The 21,325-nt window shown below is 36.6% G+C and overlaps 1 protein-coding gene across 1 annotated transcript; it reads left to right on the top strand.

The window, feature by feature from the left end:
- Positions 1–1,960: 1,960 nt before the first annotated feature.
- CCDC79 (coiled-coil domain containing 79) lies at positions 1,961–19,618 on the top strand. Its single transcript, XM_010147814.1, is given in 18 exon segments — positions 1,961–1,994; positions 2,927–3,037; positions 3,250–3,378; positions 3,853–3,984; positions 4,427–4,493; positions 4,571–4,680; positions 4,818–4,940; positions 5,466–5,618; positions 6,553–6,684; positions 9,311–9,436; positions 10,446–10,603; positions 11,519–11,880; positions 13,470–13,531; positions 14,538–14,630; positions 15,905–16,075; positions 18,122–18,235; positions 18,549–18,661; positions 19,184–19,618. Coding segments are annotated over 18 exon segments (2,625 nt in total).
- The last annotated feature ends 1,707 nt before the right edge of the window (positions 19,619–21,325 follow it).

Genomic DNA, 21,325 nt, shown 5'->3' with positions numbered 1-21,325 from the left:
GGGTTCCAAGACAGAGGAACACAGGTGAGACCGACTGGCCGTGTGTGTCCCGGTGTGGCTGCGCAGCGGTGAGTCCGGCAGCCCCGGCCCTCACGGATGGGGATGTTCCCACCAGCCTCGGCGTGAGCTCCGCTCACCTGTGGTGACCTTGCGCCGTGATCAAGCTGCGCGCTCTGATGCTGCGGCACGCGCAGGTGAATGCCTCTCTACTTTTTTACAGAATTCTCATTGCAGGTTTGAAGGGACGTTACTGGGTCATTTTCCATAACTGACAGGAAAGAGGTAATCTTTTTCTCTTTCATATGCAACGTTTGCCAGCAGTATTGCTGCAAATCCTCTTACCTGTCTTTTCATCTTTGCCCTGTGATGCAAAAACAGGCTTGAGCTATTCACACTTTAACATAGGCTGGCTTGTAAATATTATTTTGTGTACCTTCTGTATGTTGTAAAAGAAAAAAGATCTGTTTAAGGTCAAGAGATATCTTTCTACAGTGTTTTAAAAAAATGTACTTATTACGTTAAAGGCTCTTTAATTGAATAAATGTGTATTTAATTAATTACTGAAATGAAATTAGCTCCAAAGTGAGCTCATTTTTACAGCCTTTCTTTTGTTAAGGAATATGCAGATCCTTTTTGTTTTCTCTAAGGCTAGCAGGGTGGTGTCAGTAGGGGCAAAAAGAGGTGAGGAAGACTTGCAAGCTTTCTGCTGTTGTGGCAGGGTTAGATGTGCAAGAAAATGAAATGCATTTGTGTTACTGTTTCTGAAAGGGTAAAGGATGATGAACTCTGTAAGTTTTCCCTCAAAACACATGCTTCACCAGTGCTACTCTAAGGATGTATACCGGCCATTTGAGCTAATGGAAGTGGCAGAGGAATGGGAACGATCGGGCACTCCAGATGGAAAGCAGGGCTTGCTGTCTTCACTGAGATGAAACTGATGTTTCTTAGAAACTTTGTTCTACTTTGAGAAGGATAACTAATCCATTATTAAGCTGGATTTCTCACTCATGAAGTTTCTACTTGGAGCTAAATCTTTTTTGAGAGATTGAAATAGGTTACTGTGACGCTTGCATCAACCTTTTCTTGTGTTTGGGACTTGTGGCATGGTTAAGGGACCATCTTTCTGCTTCCAAACCTGAATTTCAGTCTGACTGCTGCTCATTTAACTCTCAGATGCTGACACATGAGGTTTGTGTAGAGTCAATGCTGTGGGTTTTTCTGGTTTACAAGGTTCATGTGATTTGATAATTTCTGTGATAAACTAAAATAAATTCTTAAAGAAACAGTGTTTTAGTTCATGCTCACTGTCTTTGGTTTTGATCAGTACTGATAAAACAACATCATTATGGTTTATTGGCTCACTGAGTAAGAGGCTGAATGTTTTACAGTGGATGTCAGACACATTTGATCCTATACGTAACCTATTTTGGTGGTCTTAGTGCAAGTTGTTGGCCGATGACAAAGTTGGCAACCTATTGTAAGGAAAATTGGATCAGATTTATCGTGATAAATGATGCAGGGCTACATATTAATGTCAGGGACATTTTTGGTGGTTGGCAACCTATTGTAAGGAAAATTGGATCAGATTTATCGTGATAAATGATGCAGGGCTACATATATTTTTTTAATGTCAGGGACGTTTTTGGTGCCCTACAGTAGTAACGTGGAGTCACCTGATGTCTGCAAAATGTTAACTGCCAAAACATAGTAACACAGTACTTAAAAATGCAGTGTTACTATAAAATACTGTATTTCCAAAGAAAATCTTTGCCATGCAAGAGCATATTAAACTCTGTGTGTGTCAGATGACAGTGTGAAATGAGAAAAATGGAAAGTATGCGTTTTAAGAAAAATTATTTAATTTATACTATGTATGATATTATGAACACTGCTAATCTAAACAGAAAATGAAATGCTTTTTTGTTGCCGTTGTAGAACAAGAACAGGGATACAACCAAAAATGGAAAATCAAACCATGCAGAAAAAACAGTGTGGTAAGATACCTAATATAATTTGTCATATATTATCTGCATCAATTTTACAGAGTTTTAGGAGGCTGATAGGTCTGTCATGGGGTGATGAGTTGTTGGGGAAACATTCTTTTTTCCTTGTTGCTAAATTTTTGGATTCTGTGTTGGATACCTAAAGAGCAAATCTAATGACAAACTTTCAAATAGTACCTGATACCACTAGAGTCACCTTTTTTTGCCAATATTTACACAGATTTTAAATTTTTAAGAAACCCCAAACCTTAGAAGTGTTTAAAATATACAATATCTACTGTTATTATTGCAAATGATTCTCAAATACATATTTTAATTATACCCAAGAGACTAAGAAACAGATCTTCAAAGTGTTTTACCTATCTAGGGTTGTGTGTAGGTGCCCAGAAAATGCTTTGTGTTCTAACAAACTGATTCAAGATTCTAGCTGCTGGAGTAAATGATTAAGTCTTCTGTAACTAAGTATCATATAGGAAGCCTTCCTATGTTGGATTCTTTCCCTGTTCGTTCTGCAGATTTTCAATTGTATTTTCACTCTGAATGTTTTCATAGTTCTGAATTGTTCACTTAAGTGCACTTACTGCACCTTGCAGTTGCGAATTTAATATTTAGTAATTTACATCACATTTACAAAGTTATTAGTAACTAAAAGCCAGAAATATTAAAAGGGGGCAGTTAATTTAGTAAAGAAAATCATGCTCAAATAACAAACTATGGAGAGGAATATTTTTAGGACAAATATGTTTGTTACTTGTAGATGGATAGAAGTGGTGTAGTTCCATTTTTGCTTACTGGTTTTTGGGGTTTTTTCTTTAAAATACATATACATACTACATTTTTGACCCGGTTGATTGCAATACTAAATAGATTAATATAAAGAAAAGATAACAATTTACTTGAAGGTTTTTTGTGTTTGCTCTTAGATATGAGAACAGATCTGAACTTACTCCTTGAATGCCTTAAGTATCAGATGGACTGCCCTGAATCTCAGAAAGAGGCTTTGATCACTATTTATTCAATTTGTCAACAAAACAGTAAGAAGCATTTTTCTGTAGAAACAATGCAATGTTATGGTCACAATATATGTTAAGAAGCTGGTTGTTACTGTAAAAAAAAAAAAGGCAAAACCAACATTATCTAAAGGATATAAGGCTTGGGAAGTTAGAAAAGCTTGGAAGGTTTTCATTTGATAAAGAAACAGAAGGAAAAGTTTAATTTTCATTTTTGTTCTTTTTTTCTCTTATAGGTGAAGCAAGTGAATATTTTCGAGAAATTGGTGGTTTGATGTTTATAAATGATCTTGCAAAGTCAAGTGTTCATTGCATAGTTAAGGAAGCAGCTTTATTTACATTAGGAAATATAATAGAAAGTAATGGTAATAATAAGCAATATTATTTGTATTTCTGAGTGAGTTATGATCCCATGTTATTACTTCTGCTTGTGCTTTGTCTCTATTTTTTCTTTTTGTCTCAAAAAATCAGATTACAAGATTATCAGATGGAGTGAGGGGCAGTAAAGGTGCCCCTGTTCCACTGTCCATCCCCAGATTTGGAGAAATACCTTGTCGATGTATATAGACAGCCTGTCTTTAGGTTACCAGACAGCTGTGCTGCTTATCTGCCTCAGGAGCAAGTGTTAAATGACCCATAGATTGTTCCAAAGTTTGTGTAGGTCCTGGTTGGTTTAGAACTAACTACAGTAGGAAGCCATCAGTCACCTCATAGTCCTGTTTTGTTTCCACTCACTACATGCTGAATGCCACTGAGTGTCTAGTTACTGTATACAAAAGTAATTTAGGATTATGAATGGCTTGCTTTAGGACTTAATGGTTTTTATTTTCTGGTTTCAGTTTATTGTCAACAAACTTTGTGTACTTCTGCATTGTTTGAAGACCTCATTTTATTTTTAATTAATAAGGATTCTGGTGTGAACTTGAAAAGAATGTCTGTTTATGTCATCTTAGTACTTGTTTCAAATAATAGTAAGTTGGTTTTTTTCTGTAACACCAATGTTTTGTATTTTGCCAATCTGCAGTACAGAAACTTGAAACACTCAATAAGTTGTATTTTGGTAAAGTTAATTTACAGAGATGAATGGTTGCATGTAACTGAATCTCAAGTGTGTGAGTAGATCATCACTTACTGGGATTTCCTTAAATAGCAGAAGATGTTTTAGTTCTAAAAATGAAGTTATAGCTTAAAACTATGTATATAATGCAAACCAGTAGTTTCTGAGAAAAATGGTCATAGAAAGAAATGGAACATTTTTTCCAAAGTGTTGGTGTGAATTTGTATTTTTTTGGGGGGAGGGGGATATAAGCTTAGGAAATGGAAATAGAATATAAATATGTAAATTAAACTTGATATTAAGATCTTGTCTGAAGTTGCATGTGTCTTCGGAGTCTTGTATGTGTTCTCTTTTAGAAAATGGGCAAACTTATGTCAGAGATACAGGCTGCATTAGTCTTCTGCTGCAGTTATTTAGGTAAACAGTTGCAATTCAAACAGAAAAGTGATACACTATTTAGGACCTACACTTGTTTGACTATCTGGGACTTGTTTGCATTTTCTTTCCACATGTGAGATGAATCTGTCAGATGAGAATGCCAATCGGTGCTATCAGCTGTGGTCGTCAGTCTGCAGTACTCTCTGTGCCTGTGTTAACAATCCTCAGAACGGTAAGTGCTGCTGGAAAAATTGGGAAAGAAGTTTAAGGTATTTCTCCCAAGTGACACCAGTTTGTTTTCTTTTTTGCTGTTCAACAAAAACTTCATATTACAGTTTGATTTGGGGTTATTTGTTTTTACTTTTCCAGAAGATAATCAAAACATTTGCTGTTCAGTTTTTCCATATGCCAAAGAGTGGCTAGAAAATTGCACAGACCCCAAGATAGTTCGTCCTATTTGTTCATTTGTTGGTCTCACAGTTGCAAATAACTGTAAGTGCAGCTCAAGCTTTAAATAGTTTTTCTTTTGTAAAAGTAAGTTTAATTTGATAGTTAAGTGTTTGGTCTCTACAAATTCTTTTGCTGTTCTTCCAACTTTTACTGTGAAAACTATATTCCACCATCTTTACTTACGCTGCGTTGTGCTTAAGTCCACAAATAGCCACAAACTGGCTACATTTAGGAAGATCAGGAAAAACTATGTGGTAAAATCTGTCTTTTTTGATTAAAGGTTAAATGTAAGTCATTATTGCATCTCTGAGAACAATGACTTGGGTAGAACTTGGGCATAACGTTTGCTGTCTGTATGCATCTGTTAGGGCGGTGTGTTACCTGTAACTGTTTATAAGACAACTACTCCATTTCTCGAGACTAGTCTCTATCCAGCTGCTGTTGTACAGGTGGAAAAGTAATGATTCATACATGCACAGAAAAACTGTCGTGAGCCTAACTGATAAAATGCTACAGTAATTTGAAGCTTGTATTATTTCAGACACGTTTTTGCTTTTTTTCACTAAGCGTATGTGCAGAAATATTTTGCTTCCGTTGGAGGGTTGGATACATTAGCTAAAGTTCTCATCAAGCTTACGCACAATTCCTGTATGAGTCACTCAAGCACACAACTTGCAGTAGTAGTAACAAAGACTCTGGATGCCTGCATTGCTACTGACTGTGAGTGAAACGACCACTACCATTTTTTATACATGGTGATTTTAAAATGCAACTTTTAAAGTCTGTTTTCTGTGGAAAAGTGGCACGAATGGGTGCTAAAAAGCAATTAAGTCATGTACATCACAGTTGATACTGCAGATTTTTTTAAATTCAAGTGTGTATATGGGGAATGATCCACCACTTTGTTGCTGAAATAAACACAGTGAAATTTATACTATACTGAAACTAAAAATAAGATACTAAAGGTAGTTTTGTATATGTAAAGCTGAGAACTGGGCGTGGCAACCATCTTGGATCCTGGAATTAGAGCTGTGTTTCTGTAGTCCTATGCCTAAACTAATAAGCTCTGTAAGCTTTAACTTTAAGAAGCTTTAGTAACTCGGGTGTGGACATGAACAAATGTGGTATGTCTGCATAATGTGTCTTCACTCTCATTTACTGCCTGGGTAGTGCTATCCTAATGAGGTCTTGGTGTATTCAATCAGAAGATACTGAGAAACCTGTAAGACGGATGAATCTGTGCTGTTGGCCATGATTATTACATTTGACACTTCTGCCATAACCTCTTGTTAATGAAAGTTAAAGTTTAAAAGCATATACCTGCACTAGTTTTGAGCCTGGTTTCAAAGAAGTTGGTTTCAGCTTGTACATTCTAGGAATGGTGTTCCCAGAATCTCCTGGGAAGAAGATCTTCTACCACAGTCTGAGAGAAAGGGGAGTGTTGGGTATGGGGAGTAGCATGGGCAGAATTACTGTGCCAGGAGGGATGTGGTAATTTGAAGTGTTAAAATGAAAGAGCAAGAAAATGAGGACTGTGCAGACCCAAGGCTTTTAGAGTCTGTAGAGTTCCCTTGAAAACAGCATTTTATACTTGGATGATGCCTGTATACTTACTGTCTAGTTTATTTTCTTCAAATTATTTTTAACATAATAGCTGCCATGGGTGATGTCTTGGCAAAGTATCACATTGTGTCAGAGCTACTGAAGCTGCTGTCCAGTGACACTCTGGATACAGGAGAAAAAATTAGTATTATTCTAACAGTTGGACACTGTACTGAAGTTTGTGGTAAGATTTTTTTTTCTTTTTTCTTTCAGTCAGTTTCTACTAAATTCTCGTACACTAACTACTTCAACAGTGTCATTTCATCAGGACTGTAACATAAGAGAAAGTTGGTTTAGATAATGTAATACTAATATTCAGAAAAGTTGTTTGCTGAACCATTCCATCTTTAAATTTTAAAACCTGTTAGCAGATAGTATGTTCAAGAGCTTGGAAAAAGTAGACTATTTGGCAAGAATTCAGAGCTGGGCTTAGCTATCACAGGGTAAAATTCATCCAGACCTGAAAGCTACTACGATACGTACATAGCAAATAAGCCTTTTTGAGCTCTATTTTAATAGCCCTTGATATATACAGTTTCTGTCCACTGTTAACATAGCTATTAATTTTTGAAAAAAGCTATATAGCAGTATTGATATTGAAGTAACATAAGCAGTAGGTAACCCTGAAACGTTTTTGCCAGGCTCCTTAAGGCTTTCCCAAGCATGTCTAGTGAAAATATGACACTTAAGTTGGTATTTTATGGTAGTACAAGCAAACAGAATGGGAAGCTGTGAGATACTGATCACTGGTTACTTATACTACTGGTTTTTCTCAAGTATGTTCAGAAATGCTCGAAAAAGGGATTATGTTATGATGGATTATCCTTCTCTAAATGTCAATAACTAGTTCAATAATTAGTTTAGTAGGTCATAAATCTGGTATTTCAAAAGACATTTTTTCATGAAGATTTAATTGAAACAAAGCTTAATGAAAAATGTCTTTCAAATAGAAATATGGTTAAACCAACAGAACAAAAGTTTCTCTAAAAATGTCAACACTGATGAAATTATCATATTTCATCTTTTGTTGATTCCTTTGTTTTATGAAGTTTAGACATCAAAGAACTGTTTTTAGGAAGTTTTCAGTTTTATGAATACATACTGCAAATGAGATCCTAATAAATTTAGCTGATGGTTAATGAGGAGGAACAAATTAGCTAGACTAGGATTAAGCTGCTAATTTTATTAGAGTTTTGCTAATTATAAACTTTGAGGGTTTGATAATTCTGTGTCTTAAGGCTTACATAAATGAAGTGTATATATACCTGTGCTGGTTTTAGTTTGGATAGAGTTAATTTTCTTCACAGTAGCTAGTATGAGGCTGTGTTTTGGATTTTGGGAGGCTATGTTTTGGATTTACTGAGAAGAGTACTGATAACACCAGTGGATTTAGTTGTTGCTAAGGGGAGCTTGCACCAAATCAAGGACTTTTTCAGCTTCTGAGACTGCACCTGTGTTCCCAACTTCTTTGCTGCAGGCAGTGGGGGTGGGCCGCAGTTCAGACAGCCGACCCAAACTGACCGAAGGGACCTGTCTTTCCACAGAATGTCATGCTCAGAATGATGATGGGGGTGGGCCAGGAGCAATTATTATTAGTTGGTTGTTTTTCTTGTTCGTGCTGTTGCTTGTGGGGCTCGCTCAGACTCTGCTGTGGTCACTCTTGGGCTCCAGCTCTCAGGCTCTCTGACTCTCGCTACTCAGGGCCTGGCTGTGTATTGGTCGGCGGGGGGGGGGGCATGGGATCAATATGTGTGTTTTGGATTTTGGGAGGCTATGTTTTGGATTTACTGAGAAGAGTACTGATAACACCAGTGGATTTAGTTGTTGCTAAGGGGAGCTTGCACCAAATCAAGGACTTTTTCAGCTTCTGAGACTGCACCTGTGTTCCCAACTTCTTTGCTGCAGGCAGTGGGGGTGGGCCGCAGTTCAGAGAGCCGACCCAAACTGACCGAAGGGACCTGTCTTTCCACAGAATGTCATGCTCAGAATGATGATGGGGGTGGGCCAGGAGCAATTATTATTAGTTGGTTGTTTTTCTTGTTCGTGCTGTTGCTTGTGGGGCTCGCTCAGACTCTGCTGTGGTCACTCTTGGGCTCCAGCTCTCAGGCTCTCTGACTCTCGCTACTCAGGGCCTGGCTGTGTATTGGTCGGCGGGTGGTGAGCAATGGTATCAATATGTTTTATTTTCCATTGTTTACATTACAACATATTATTTTTATTATTAGTGGTAGTATTGTTTTCAGTACATATTATTAATAGTATTGTTAGTATTATTAGTATCACTGTAATATTCACTGATATTCAATTACTAAATAGTTCTTGTCTCAGCCCACGAGTTTCCTTGTCTTTTCCTCCCATTCCCCTCCCCCACTGGAGGGAGGGCAGGGAGGTAAGCCAGCATCTGCATGGTACGTTGTTACTGGCAGGGATTAAGTCATGACAATATGAGAGGAACAGAAATAAAGAAGCCATAATTAAAATATTTTAGGTGACAATTAAGTGAGTTTGGATCTCTGTCATATAATTTGTCCCAGTGTTCCTTCAATTTTCTCACAAAAACTTTGAGTTATGGTCAAATCATCCTGTATGATCTGGAGTGCTTCTGATGCAGCCTGGTTAGCAGGTGATTACAGCATGCTTATATCCCCAGTGAAATTTTTTTTTCCACAATTTGCCATAAATTAGTGTTAACTTTCCCTGAAATACGTATTAATTTCCCTAAAACTAGTATTAGTTTCTGAAATTACTTTAAGAATAAGTGTGTCTGAGACTGAAACCAATCAATTTTTCTTTACAATGTCCTATTTCAGAAGAAAACCAGTGTGAATTGCTCCAGAACAGTGGTCTTCCACTTATGATTCAGGTATTAACTGAGTCTCAGGATGAGGAACTACACAAAGCTGCTACTTTTGTGCTGCAAAACTGCAAGCAAATGAGTAAGCTTACTGTTAGTGGTTTTAAAATTACAGAGATCATTTCCATCTTTAAGTTCTGATGACTATCTAAACAATTTTAACTGTAGCAGCTTTGTAATTCTGCGTACTCCAAGAGATGTTTGTTTTCTGCAGAGAAGTTGCTTATTTGCCACCATGGACTGATTATGGTATTGGGACAGAAAAAAAATTCCAACAATGTTGCAATAATGTGTTTGTGAAACCAATATATGTAGGGCCAGTTCTTTAAAAGCTTTTCCATCTATAAATTATGTGCAGGATATTAACATTGTCATTTAACATACAATTGGTAGTCCATTACTGGGTACGTACCATTGCATATAGAGACTAAACCCAGATAATCAAGCCTAAAATCACAATGACTACAGTTATTTTTCAATATTAATAAAAATCTTGATCTTTATTTTTGAAGTAGGGTGCATTTTGAAGTATCCTGTTTAAGTGTTTTGGGTTTTTTTAATTAACTGTATAATACTACCAATGAGACATGAAGACACCTTGTCTTTTAATCTCTAAAGCATGGAAGGTATTATGCAATTGGTAATTATTAAAAAGCATGTATCTATGTTTTTATACTGAAAACATAGCTTAGAGTTTTGTTTAATATTGAGGGGGTGTGGTGATTTCAGTGGCCATTAATATGGAAAAGTTTAAAAAAAAAAAAAAAAAGTCCCATACTGGTAAATGATTTATAGAGTTAGGATTAAGTCCATGATAAAGTCATTTATTAGACCACAGCATCATTGTGTAAACAGCTTCTAGTAACTATAATTGCAAGCTCATCTCTTGAAACTGCAGTTTATATTTGAAGTGTATTAACATTTCTGTGTAAATTTAAGTTACACAAAAATATTATTCAGAAGTTATATTTCGCATTATTAGGACTAAATATAATAAATATAATAAATCTAAATACTAAATATAATAAATCCTTATTGAGGTGTTCATTGATAAAATTTGGAATATTAATATTGTTTTATATTTTATAAAGCTGAACGATTGTCCTTGAAAATAAATGATACTTCATTAAACTTGGACAATGCAGAAGAGTTGGATGTGCAAGTCAGAAAAAGAACTCTACAAGACTACTGGAAGAAGGCAAAAGGAATTTTACACAGAATAAACTTGATTGAAAAAGAACATGATGAGGTTGGCTTGTTTACCAAAGTAGGATAAAACTCAGCAAATCTTTCCAGAGTTTAGGGAGAAATAGAAAGTAAAACCTTAAGATAATTCAGTGTGAGCTACGAAAGTAGGGAAAATTATTGGATGTGTGTGAAACTACAGCCTGTCATTACTGCGTATCATACACAGTTAGAAGCATGCAGGCATCTGTATTTTTATGAAGCATTTTAGTTTATAAAACCAGATTTTCTACAAAATTGAGATAATGTAGGTTGGAAAAACAAGAAAAACAAAAAAATAAAAAAGAAAAAACATTTCTTTTTAGTCGCCAATCATTGGAACCTATAATTTTAATATTTACATGCATGAAAAGCCTGTGATTTTACATCTATGATGGGATAGATGGTAATGGAAAATGTGAACATAAACTGAAGTAAAGTTGTTTCATATTTTCCTTATTCTGTATAACTAATTGGTATCTCAGGGTGTGGAACAGCAAGTTTTTGAGTTATTTAGCTAGATTTTTTCAAGTGCTTGTAAAGGCATTGGAGCAGACTGCCCAGGGAAGTGGCTGAGTCACCATCCCTGAAGGTATTTAAGAGACATGTAGATGTGGTGCTTAGGGACATGATTTTAACGGTGGACTTGGCAGTGCTGGGTTAAGGGTTGGACTTGATCTTAAAGGTCTCTTCCAACCTAAACAATTCTATGATTCTGTTCGTGTGCAATCCAGTTCTTGCGCCTGGAATTATCACTTCATAACCACCCTTTCACAGCACTGCTGTCTTGTTGGCTCTCAGCTCAGGGGTTTTTGGTGCTTCTGTGGAATTTCCTTTACCTTCAGAGTTAGACTGGTCTATCCTAGTTAGTCTTGTTACTAGATTTATTTAATAGTTTCATAGAGTTTGTATAGTCGCTAACTAGTATTTTTCAATACAGGAAAGAGTTCAAGGAGGAGTATTTGTAGACAGATCTTCAGAAGCCAATATAGAAGCATCAAAACACCATGAAATAAATCCTGCTGATCCAAGAACGCATATAGAAAGAACACAAAGAGAAGTACATTATCCACAGTTGACCTCTGAATTGGGTGATCAGGTTCTTGCTCCATCTGTAAAATCTTCTCCACTGAAAAATGAAATGGTGAACACTAGGGATCCAGTAAATGCTTCTGCTGGACAAAGTGAACAGCGTAATATTCCATGTTCAGTTAATGAACTGCGAGCAGGCAGTGTACCTCAAAGTCACAGTGTAAATGAAAAAACTACTTGTGTAAAAAATCAGCCTGTTCTTCGAGTAAGGTAAGTGTCTTACACCTAAGCACAAAGAGTAAGTGGCTTTTCCTCAGTAATTTCCAAATTGAATGTTAGCTTTTTAAATTGTCTGTTACTAACTCTGTCTTTTTCTCCTAGTGAAAAGACACAGCCTTTTAGTGGCTCACTACAGAATATTCTGTGGAAGTGTTTCTGACATCGCAGATCAAAGATTATAGACATTGTAGTAATAAAAGCTTTTGTTCTTTTTCTCTGAATGGTAGGCTTCCGATGGATTCTGTGGAGAGCCTGTTACAGGCCATGTTCGAATGCCTTCAGCATAGTGATAAAAAGCATCCATAGTTTTTGCCTTAAAATTCTCACTGATACAGTAGATCAAGATTTGACTCATTGGTTTGGATGGACCCACGAAGATTTCTGTAATGTGCCCATATTAGGAAAACAGCAGTTACAGAACTGCTCTGCAAAAAATTGAAATTTGAGTGCCTACAAACTACAGAAAAAAGGCCCCCACACCCACGTTTCTCCCATCATACTCAATTATTTCCCTGCATGGGAAGAGAGAGATACGGCCTTGTTTAGTCATTCACTATTCTCTTGCTCATTGCCCTCACACAGACTCTTATTTTTCTCTTTATTTTGCTTTTTATGGTTATCCCACCTATGGATAAACAAACAAAAATTATTGTCAACCTGCAAGGATAAATGCAGATTCCATTATCTTGAATCTGTATCTGGAATATTCCTCAAGACAGGCAGTGAGAGAGTATGAACAAAACTATGTTTCTCCTTTTTTTGAGTTATATATTTATTGTGCTTTTTTTGTGTGGCTGGCTGGACCCTGCTGCTATGCAGTTGCCTGCATTATATTATAACTTTGCAACTACCACAGTAGGTATCAAGAGCCCAGGATATTTTCCATGGTATATGCAGGTAAATTTTGCTTTGTTACTGATTTACATAATTTCACAGAGCTGCTTTACATGTTGTTCTGACCTCTGAAGCATAAAACTATTAAAATAATATGGGTTTTGGGGGGGAAAAAAAAAGCTCTCTCCTTGCATCTGTATTTGTGTGAAAACAGGAGTTACCCAAGTATAACCATGGATTAGGCTCCTTGCTTCTGCAGCATTCAGAGGTAATCAAAGACAGAAAAATGCATGATCACCACAGGAGCATGTTGGTTGCTTAAAAGTTAGTCAGTGTCAGGGAAGAAGAATCAGCAATTGCCTTTCAGAGCAATTGCTACATCTGGTGAAAGCTAGTGTCTTTTGAAGACTTTGTGAAATTTTGATGTGCACTAAGTAATCTTTACTGAACCAGAATTGCAAATGACTGGCAACCAGCATCCCTTCAAAGCACTGCATTCCAAATGCTGGGACAGGCACGCTGAACAGCACTGCAAGGAATGCTCGTGACAGATCTCTGGTAACACACGGCGATTATATGCTGGATACTACAAGCCCAGTAACTTGGGATAAGTAGAATCAATTTTTCAGAGTTTTATCTGTTATATATTTAATGTGTGTTTTGTTTTGCTTTTGGAATGTGTGTATTAATTTAAACGTTAAATGTTGCAAAGTTTGATTATTTTTTTTTTTATTTGATCTTCCCAGCGAATACTCATTTAAACAACCAGCAGAGATTGTTAAAAATGTGAGACAGACATGCACATCAGGTACAAATAAAAACATACTCCTTTCTTTATTTTTTTAAATGAGATTTTAATTAGTTTTGTGTACTTTTTTCAGTACTTTTTATCAAATATTATATATCATTAGATGGCAGGGTACATTATGTATAATATCCTTCAAATGCATCATTTTGGGATTTGTTGTTGTATATGATTTTTACCAGGAGAATATTTATTCTAGTTTTAATAGATATTTTAGCTTATTTTTTTAATTGATTTGAACTATTCAAATGAATAAGTCACAGATAAATATTTTATGTTTAGTCTCAATGTGGCCTGTACTGAACAGTGAAAGCCATTAACCGAAAACCTGTAAGGATGCTGGTTTTTCTGTACTTGTAAGACGGGATAGAACCTGCCTGTGAGACTGACTTGTGGCTTAACTCTGGCCAGCAAAATACCACGAACATGTGTTTAAGATACATGTTTTTCAGGTTTGCATTGATCTGCTTGGTCTGAGATATTTATTTCAGAACTGAGATCTGTTCAATCAAATATTTATTCATAATTTTGTTTCCTGTTAATTTATAAAATTTACAGTTATTCATTAGGTCAGTATTTGCTGGAATGGCAGCTTTACAGTTGACCAAATTGATCTCCAGGTTATACCTGTTTAAATGTAGAATAAGAACTATTCCAGTACATCACATTTTTCAGTATCTGATTCTAAGGAGAAATAAAGTTTGTAGGGCTTAGTTAAGCAATGGAAGTTTGCAGGTTTATTTTTCCGTGTTCAGGTTGAAGTGATATGCTTGGGGAGAGTGATGAAAAAGCACTGAATTAAATGTAATTATTCTGGATATACAAAATAGGAAGTGCAGTTCATTTAACTTCAGGAATTTCATTTGTATTTTCTGATGTTATGTAAATAAGATTTAATAATCTACAAGTAGAAAATATAATGGAATATAGGTGTGCTGATGCATGATTACCATGGCAAAGGATAGGTTGCATTTTCTAAGTGGGTGGGGTTTTTTCTTTCCTAATTTAGATCAACAGTCGTTCTACTCAGAGATAACCAAGGAAGAAAAATGTACTTCAACTACATTTGCATCCTATAAAAAGGCAGATTTAAGGTGTTCAGGTAAATATTATCTTGAGTCTTTCTTTCCTGAGTCCATAAAAGAAGCTTTAAAGTCAGCAATGCAGTAAGTGAACTGACATTACAGAAATTTTACACATCTATTTGATTATTTATTATGTAATTCTTAACTGCTTCCTTTCCTATTTCTGCCCCTAAAATAAAATATTAACAAACACAACAACAAATACAAATACACAACAGCCTAAAAGATGACATACTACTTACAAGAATACTTAAGTGTGGGTTTTTCCTCCTTTCTCTGATTGGAAAGATAGAGGAAAAACCTAAAGCATGTAGCCCTGCTTAGTTCCTCATGTATTCCCCTGCCAAGCCTCCTAACTCTTCTGTAGCCCTTCTTTTTTCTCTGCCCTACTGCTATTAAGTGGAGTTAGCCAGTTTTACAGAAATCCATGATTGCCGCCCTCAGTTACCCCATGTTCTACTTCCTGAACAAGGCCTGTCGGTAGGTTTTAGAATGCTGCTGGTACTCAGGATTGGTAAGTGGATTTTGTAAACAAGCCTATGTCTCTTTAGTGAAACAAAACCAAACAACAACAACAAAGTGTCTGTCCATCCCCGCCCCAAAAAACCCCCACACTAAAACCAAACAAAAGCCCCAGCACCAAAAGCCCATACCACCTTGGAACGTCATTTAGGCATAAGAACCCAAGTTGTCAAACTGAACTCAACCTGAGCAGATAAGTACCAGTGCCCTTTTAATTCCTCACACTGCAGAAGTTCTCCTGCAGCTGATGTAACTGACTGTGAGAACACCCAAGAATAACTAAACCATAAATTAGCCTAGGAATGTCCTCAAAAATGAGAAGGAAGGCTTCCTGTGAGGAAATTCATACCTAAGCTAGACTTATCATTTGTTCAGGTTGATATAACACAGAGAAAGTTTCAGAGTAAAGCAAAACATCTTTTATATTTTAAATCCTAGATAAATAGGCAAAGGAAGCTGAAGCCCTTTTCTTCCCATCCCACTATTATTTTGACTCCTGTAGGGGATCTGTGCCTCGTTTAATACTTCTGGGGTTGAAGTGCAGTATAACTTGGTTACTTGTTGAAAACACTTTTTTTTGGAGGGCAAATACGAAACAAGAAGTATGTATTTTCAGGAAGGTACTTAAGGTGTAACCTCTCAAGATGTGTATATGGAAAACTGGAGGTCAGGTTGTAATCATAGCGAGCAAAATAAAATGCTGGACTTTGTGGTGGCTGCTGTAGCAGTCGTGCTTGCTGTTTCTACAATATCCTATTTTTTTTTCCAGGTTGTACAGCAGGAAGACTGTGCTTCAATAGTAAAACCTTTACCAAGATGTTGCAAAGTTGTCCATACAAGTGTGACCATCACAAAGTCATTCTGGAAGTAGAAGAAAGATATAAAAGTGAACTCCGCAAATCGGCTGTGTGTAACAACAGTAGATATGCAACTCATGAGAGTAATTACAAATCTTTTTTAGTAATTACAATGATTGTTTTCAGTCGTATTTGAAGTTCTGAACTTATTTTGGTCTGAATCTGATTGTCTTGCTCTTGTAAACTCAGTCGTTTAATTTGATTTGCCAATGATTTGTACTGAGATCAGAACTAGCTACTTGTTTTGAGGATCTTATGTATTTCTTGACAGTAGTGATATATCCTCATTATAGGCTTTGGTGAGACTGTCCTCTTTGCCAAAGTCGGTCAAGTACTAATAGAGTTAATATATTAAGTGTGATTGGATGTATGACATCATAACAAGGAAGTTTCATTCTAAGACTACATACTTCGGATGCAAGAGGCTTATAATTATTAATGAATTAAATAAAAGCACATCCTATATTTTTCTGGTTTAAAGGAGGCATTTTGAAAATTAAATGTTTTTTGCTTAATGGCATTTGTATTGGTGTCTGTCTTCTGTTTTCCAGAAATACTGCTGACCCCAGTGAAGAAAGGCAGACTGCATACAGAAGTATCAACTTTCAGGAGCAAAAAGGATAGTTTCCAAAGTAAAGGCTTAATTTGGAAAAGAATGCAAAAAAAAGCCCTTACTATCTAAGTAATTCTTGTGTGGGACTTTATCATGGGAGGCTGTGGATAGGAAATTAAGTTTTTGGGGTTTTTTTTCCTGTGGACTCTGTGAAAAATTTGTATATTAATAGGCCAGAAAATGCATGTCCTGTAATCTTGAAAATGTTACACACACTAGTTTACAAAGGGGTTATCTGGCACTTGCTTTGTAGATCCTGCTTCGAATCCTGTCAGGGTTGCTTCCATGCCATCTACTATTTTTCAGTTTTGTGGCATTAACTTTTAAAATGGAGAGGTGTAGCCAGGATCAGAACACAGTACAGTTGCCTGTTCTTGGATTTAGCATCACTCTATTACACACTTATTAGCCATCTTATCCCATTACTCCTGTTTCTCTTCCTGCTTGGGGCTCTGCTTAGGACTTGGCTCTGTGTGCTAAAAAGCTAAAAAGGGTAAACCTTAACATGTCCAACAATACAGGAGCAAGTAACTGAAAACAACCTATCAGAAAATTGAGTACAGGAGACCTATTTACCTGTTCTGTATTATGAGGTGTGGGATAAGGTGTTATTAGCAAGGTAAAGATGGAAAAATGAATATAAGTTCCATCAGTTTCTGCAGTGCAGTGTAGGGACCCTGTGTTTACTCATAGTATGCAACAACTGTCCATTTGTAAATAGCAGAGTACATATCTTTTACAGTATTCCTAATGTAGCAAAAAAGTTAGTTGTTATAATTTTTTTCCTCTGCAGATCTCTTTTTTTTTTTTACATAATTCACACAGATATTTTTTTTTCAGAATATGGTCTTTGTGGGTATGTTCTACAGAGCTCCAGCTACAGTCATACATTACTGCATTCACCAGCTAGTAACCAATACTACTTCTTAGGATTGATGACCAGAAATTTTAAAGTAGGCTGAACACCTCTCTAAATCAGTACTTAAATTATAAAACAATCATACTACTTCAAAAAAATACTCTGTTTTTAAAAATCAGCCCATCCATTGGGAATTCATTTTTTAGTCTTCTTTTTCCAAAAAACTTGTTTACATCTGTATTTTATAAAAGCTAGTACATTTAAATTATTTTTGTTTACATTTATTTCCCTCTTCAGATTCAGAAATTAATTGATTTCTATGATAGCCATGGAGGCCTTTTAAAATAAAAAAACCCACCTGACTATTTCATCTCAAGAGTCCATTAGACTAATATATTACCTTTAGCAAGTAAACATTTTCTGAAGTATTCTGAATTTTCCTGTCTTTCTTCCAAAACCAGGTAGTACTGTGGCACATACTGTGGTTCTCTCAAGTGTTAATTCCTAAAACATTCCCTGTGTTTTGGTTGTTTGGTGGTGGTTGTTTTTTGGGTTTTTTTTGGTTTTTTTTTTTTTTTTTTTTTAGAAAGCCACATATTGTTTTATTGTTTGTGGGAGGGTTTTTTAGGTTTTTGGTTGTCTGTTTGTCTTTTTTAGGTATTCTTTTGACACCAGTTAGAAAAAACAAATGTGGTACTTCAGATAGAGATGAACACAGGAAAAATCCTCGGTTGACTGACAACTATAACTTGATACCAACATATGGAAAGTGTGAGTACTCCCGGAAGGCTCGTTCAGTAGTAAGCATCAGCATTTAGGTCAGGGCACTGAGAAAAGCACTCTTAGAGACAAATGGCTAAGAACTTAAGTAGTGCCTTCAGTCGTAGTATTATTGATGTTGGAGGTAATTCTTGTTATTTGCTAGTTGCTTCCAATGCATAAAGGAAAATGAGGTATTACTAATACAGCAACAGTTGAATATTCAAGTTCATAAGAAGAAATGTTCCTTTACGATGCTATATTGAGTTTTACAGTAGATTTCAGGTAAAGGAACTAAGAGCTGGCTTTGTTCACAATTTCATAGCTTCCCAAAAAAATGAAGATGCTAACTTGAAGAGACAAAGAGTCAAAGAAATGTGCAACCAGCAATGTCAGTGCGTAAGAAAAAGCTGCATATATTCGCTTGACAAGGTTGAGGTTAGTTATGCAAAGCCTAATCATACAATCATGTATTTATAAATGTCCAAATAAAATCACTATGAATTGCATAATTTCTTTTTAAGTCACCTCTAGCAGGAGCCCAGTAGCAAAGTCAACCTTACTAAAAAGGTACTCCTCTGTTGATCTACTCCAGTCATTCCTGAAATGCATTAAGCATTTTTTAACTGAGAGTCCCTTCTGAATAATGGATAGGGAGGTATGCTTTGTCCTGCACTAGTGAAAATGTGCACGGTATAGGGATAACAGAAACCTGAAGGTGTACACATACTCAAGGTACAGGCTATAGAGGCACGACTACAGTGAAGGCAAAGGTCATGGAAAAATACTGTGTTTTAGTGACAGCGAAGCAGTCTCGAAGAAACATTATCATCTTGACAAAGTGATCGCTCCTTTAGAACTACTTAAGATTGTATTGTCAGTAATCGTGTGTTACTTCCCAGTGTGAAAGAGTACGTAAATGTACATAATTTTTAATTATACCAAAATACTTATTTGCAGGACAATGAAATATGTCCCATGCACACGAACACAAGAACTTTAAGCAAGGGAAGAAGAACCCGAAAAAATTTCACGACTGAGGAAATTAACTATCTTTTGAGTGGAGTAGAAAAAATGGCTAATCACTGGAATTTAATTTTGTGGTCTTATCCATTTCAGAAAGGACGGACAAGTGTTGATCTTTCCAAGAAGTACTACAGGTTACAAGTAATCTTAATTTCATTTTCTACTACTCAGATATGTTCTCAGCTCAGTTGTCAGCTTTTTGCCATGAACCGACTTGCAAAAGCAGGACAGGCTAGCATAGTTTGCAGCCCCTGGGGTTGTGCTTTGTGTCGGTTCAACGCTGTGCATGTCGAGCCTTGGAATGCTCTCTGCTGTGATGCAGTCGGGGCTTGTGCTTGCCGCGCGGGAACGAAACGGGGGAAGTACTAGAGCGCCGCCTGACAAGATACAAAAGCGTTTCAGTTGAAGACTCTAAATTAATTGCTGGGTTTATTAGAAGTTGATGCTTTCTCTGATCAGTCTCTTTTCTAATGATGGCTTCTGACAATCTCTGGCAGTTTTCAGCGTGCTGATAGGTGGTGCGTTCCTTTCACAGGAGTAGGTAGTATTTGCTGGACTGTGGGTATCTGTGGGAGTGTTCCTGGCAAGCATTTTTCTACTGAAGAGTTTTCTGAAATCATGCAGTGTTTTGTGTCAGCGTTTGTCTTTTTATCTCCATTTTACAGAGGCAAAAAAACCCCAAAGATCATCAATAACATCTTTCAAGAGTATTTTGGGTTTTGCTGCAGAGTGTTGAAGAGCAGCGTTATTAACAGGGAGGTATTGCCATGAGAGATTTTCTGTTGGCTTGGTCTCGGTGATGATACTGACAGAATTGCTATGCTTTGTAAATTTAAAATACATGTAATTGGATAAGTTTGTGGTTTGGTTTTTTTGTTTTTAAAATGATAACATAGCTAACACAATCTTTATCAGTAAAATTTATGGGATTTTTAAACTTGGTTTAACCTTCTTGAGCATTTGGTTTATGTACCATTTGGCTTTCTGTATGAATCCTTTTGTAGTTTGCTTTATTCTATTTGTAAGAAAAGGCTGCACTGCTAAAATGAGTATTTTATGTCAGAAACTGGTAAGCATTAATGTTGTGTCTGAATTTGTTTCCTCTTCATCAGCGAAGCGTTTAGTGCAGGTAAAACGCTTTGTCGTACGTGTTATGTGCTGTATGTGCAAAACAAAGACATCCTGAAAACGCCAGCCGGGTGGTAGGCAGACCACCGCGAGGGGAGCCCCGGGGCAGGATGTGAACCGGAGTAGACAAGGCAGCTTGTGGGAACGGCAGACCTGGGCTGAAGGATCTGTGTGTGGTTCAGCTGTCGTGCTTCTTGCCCGATATTAATGACTGGGATAACATTCCTGGACCTACACGAAACACTTCGGTGTTGAACTGATCAAATTTGGCTTCTGTTTCCAGTTGGACATGTAGGTGAGCCCAAGCACCGCTTCTGCCGATGACACAGTTTTTATAGAAAGCCTTAGGAACTTGATTTTTCAGTGATAGCCTTAGTATTTCATTTGTATTTTTATCGGTTTTGCTAAAGGGGTGATTAATTGATAGTGAATGTATTGTGGAAAAAGTTTAGTTATTAGGTTTTCCCTATGCTGTACCTTAAATACTTAAAACCAAGCAAGATTATCAAAAACTGAAAGATGCAGTAAAAATGATGCCAGCAATAAAATAAATAGGTGTTCTACTATTTTCAGCTGCTGCACTGTGGTTTTTTACACAAGCATCTGTAAAAGATGCCGCTTTGACCTGCTCCTTTCAAAGAGGTGGTTAGATGTTGGCATATGTGTTTGCAGAATGAGCCAGAAAGGCTGACGGGGATTTTGGTGGGTTAGGCACTCTACAAAGTATTTTGCCAAGGAAAAGTTAGTCAGTGGGTGAAACAGAAGCTTGGCTAGATGGAGTGTTTACCAGTAATCCGTATTATTCTGGCCTAAGTAGGTTTCAAGTGGAGAAAATACGTACTTGACACAAAACCAGAATATCCCCTAATCGCAGGTATAACGTAGGCCCCCGGAGTCCATAATCTCATCCCCTCCTCAAATCCATTTAAAAGTGAGGCTGCTCAGTGC

This window comes from Eurypyga helias, unplaced genomic scaffold (genome assembly GCF_000690775.1).
Source record: "Eurypyga helias isolate BGI_N326 unplaced genomic scaffold, ASM69077v1 scaffold29932, whole genome shotgun sequence".
NCBI classification, from domain to species: domain Eukaryota; kingdom Metazoa; phylum Chordata; class Aves; order Eurypygiformes; family Eurypygidae; genus Eurypyga; species Eurypyga helias.
Note: the sequence above shows the minus strand (reverse complement) of the source record. Positions and strands in the feature narration are given on the sequence as shown.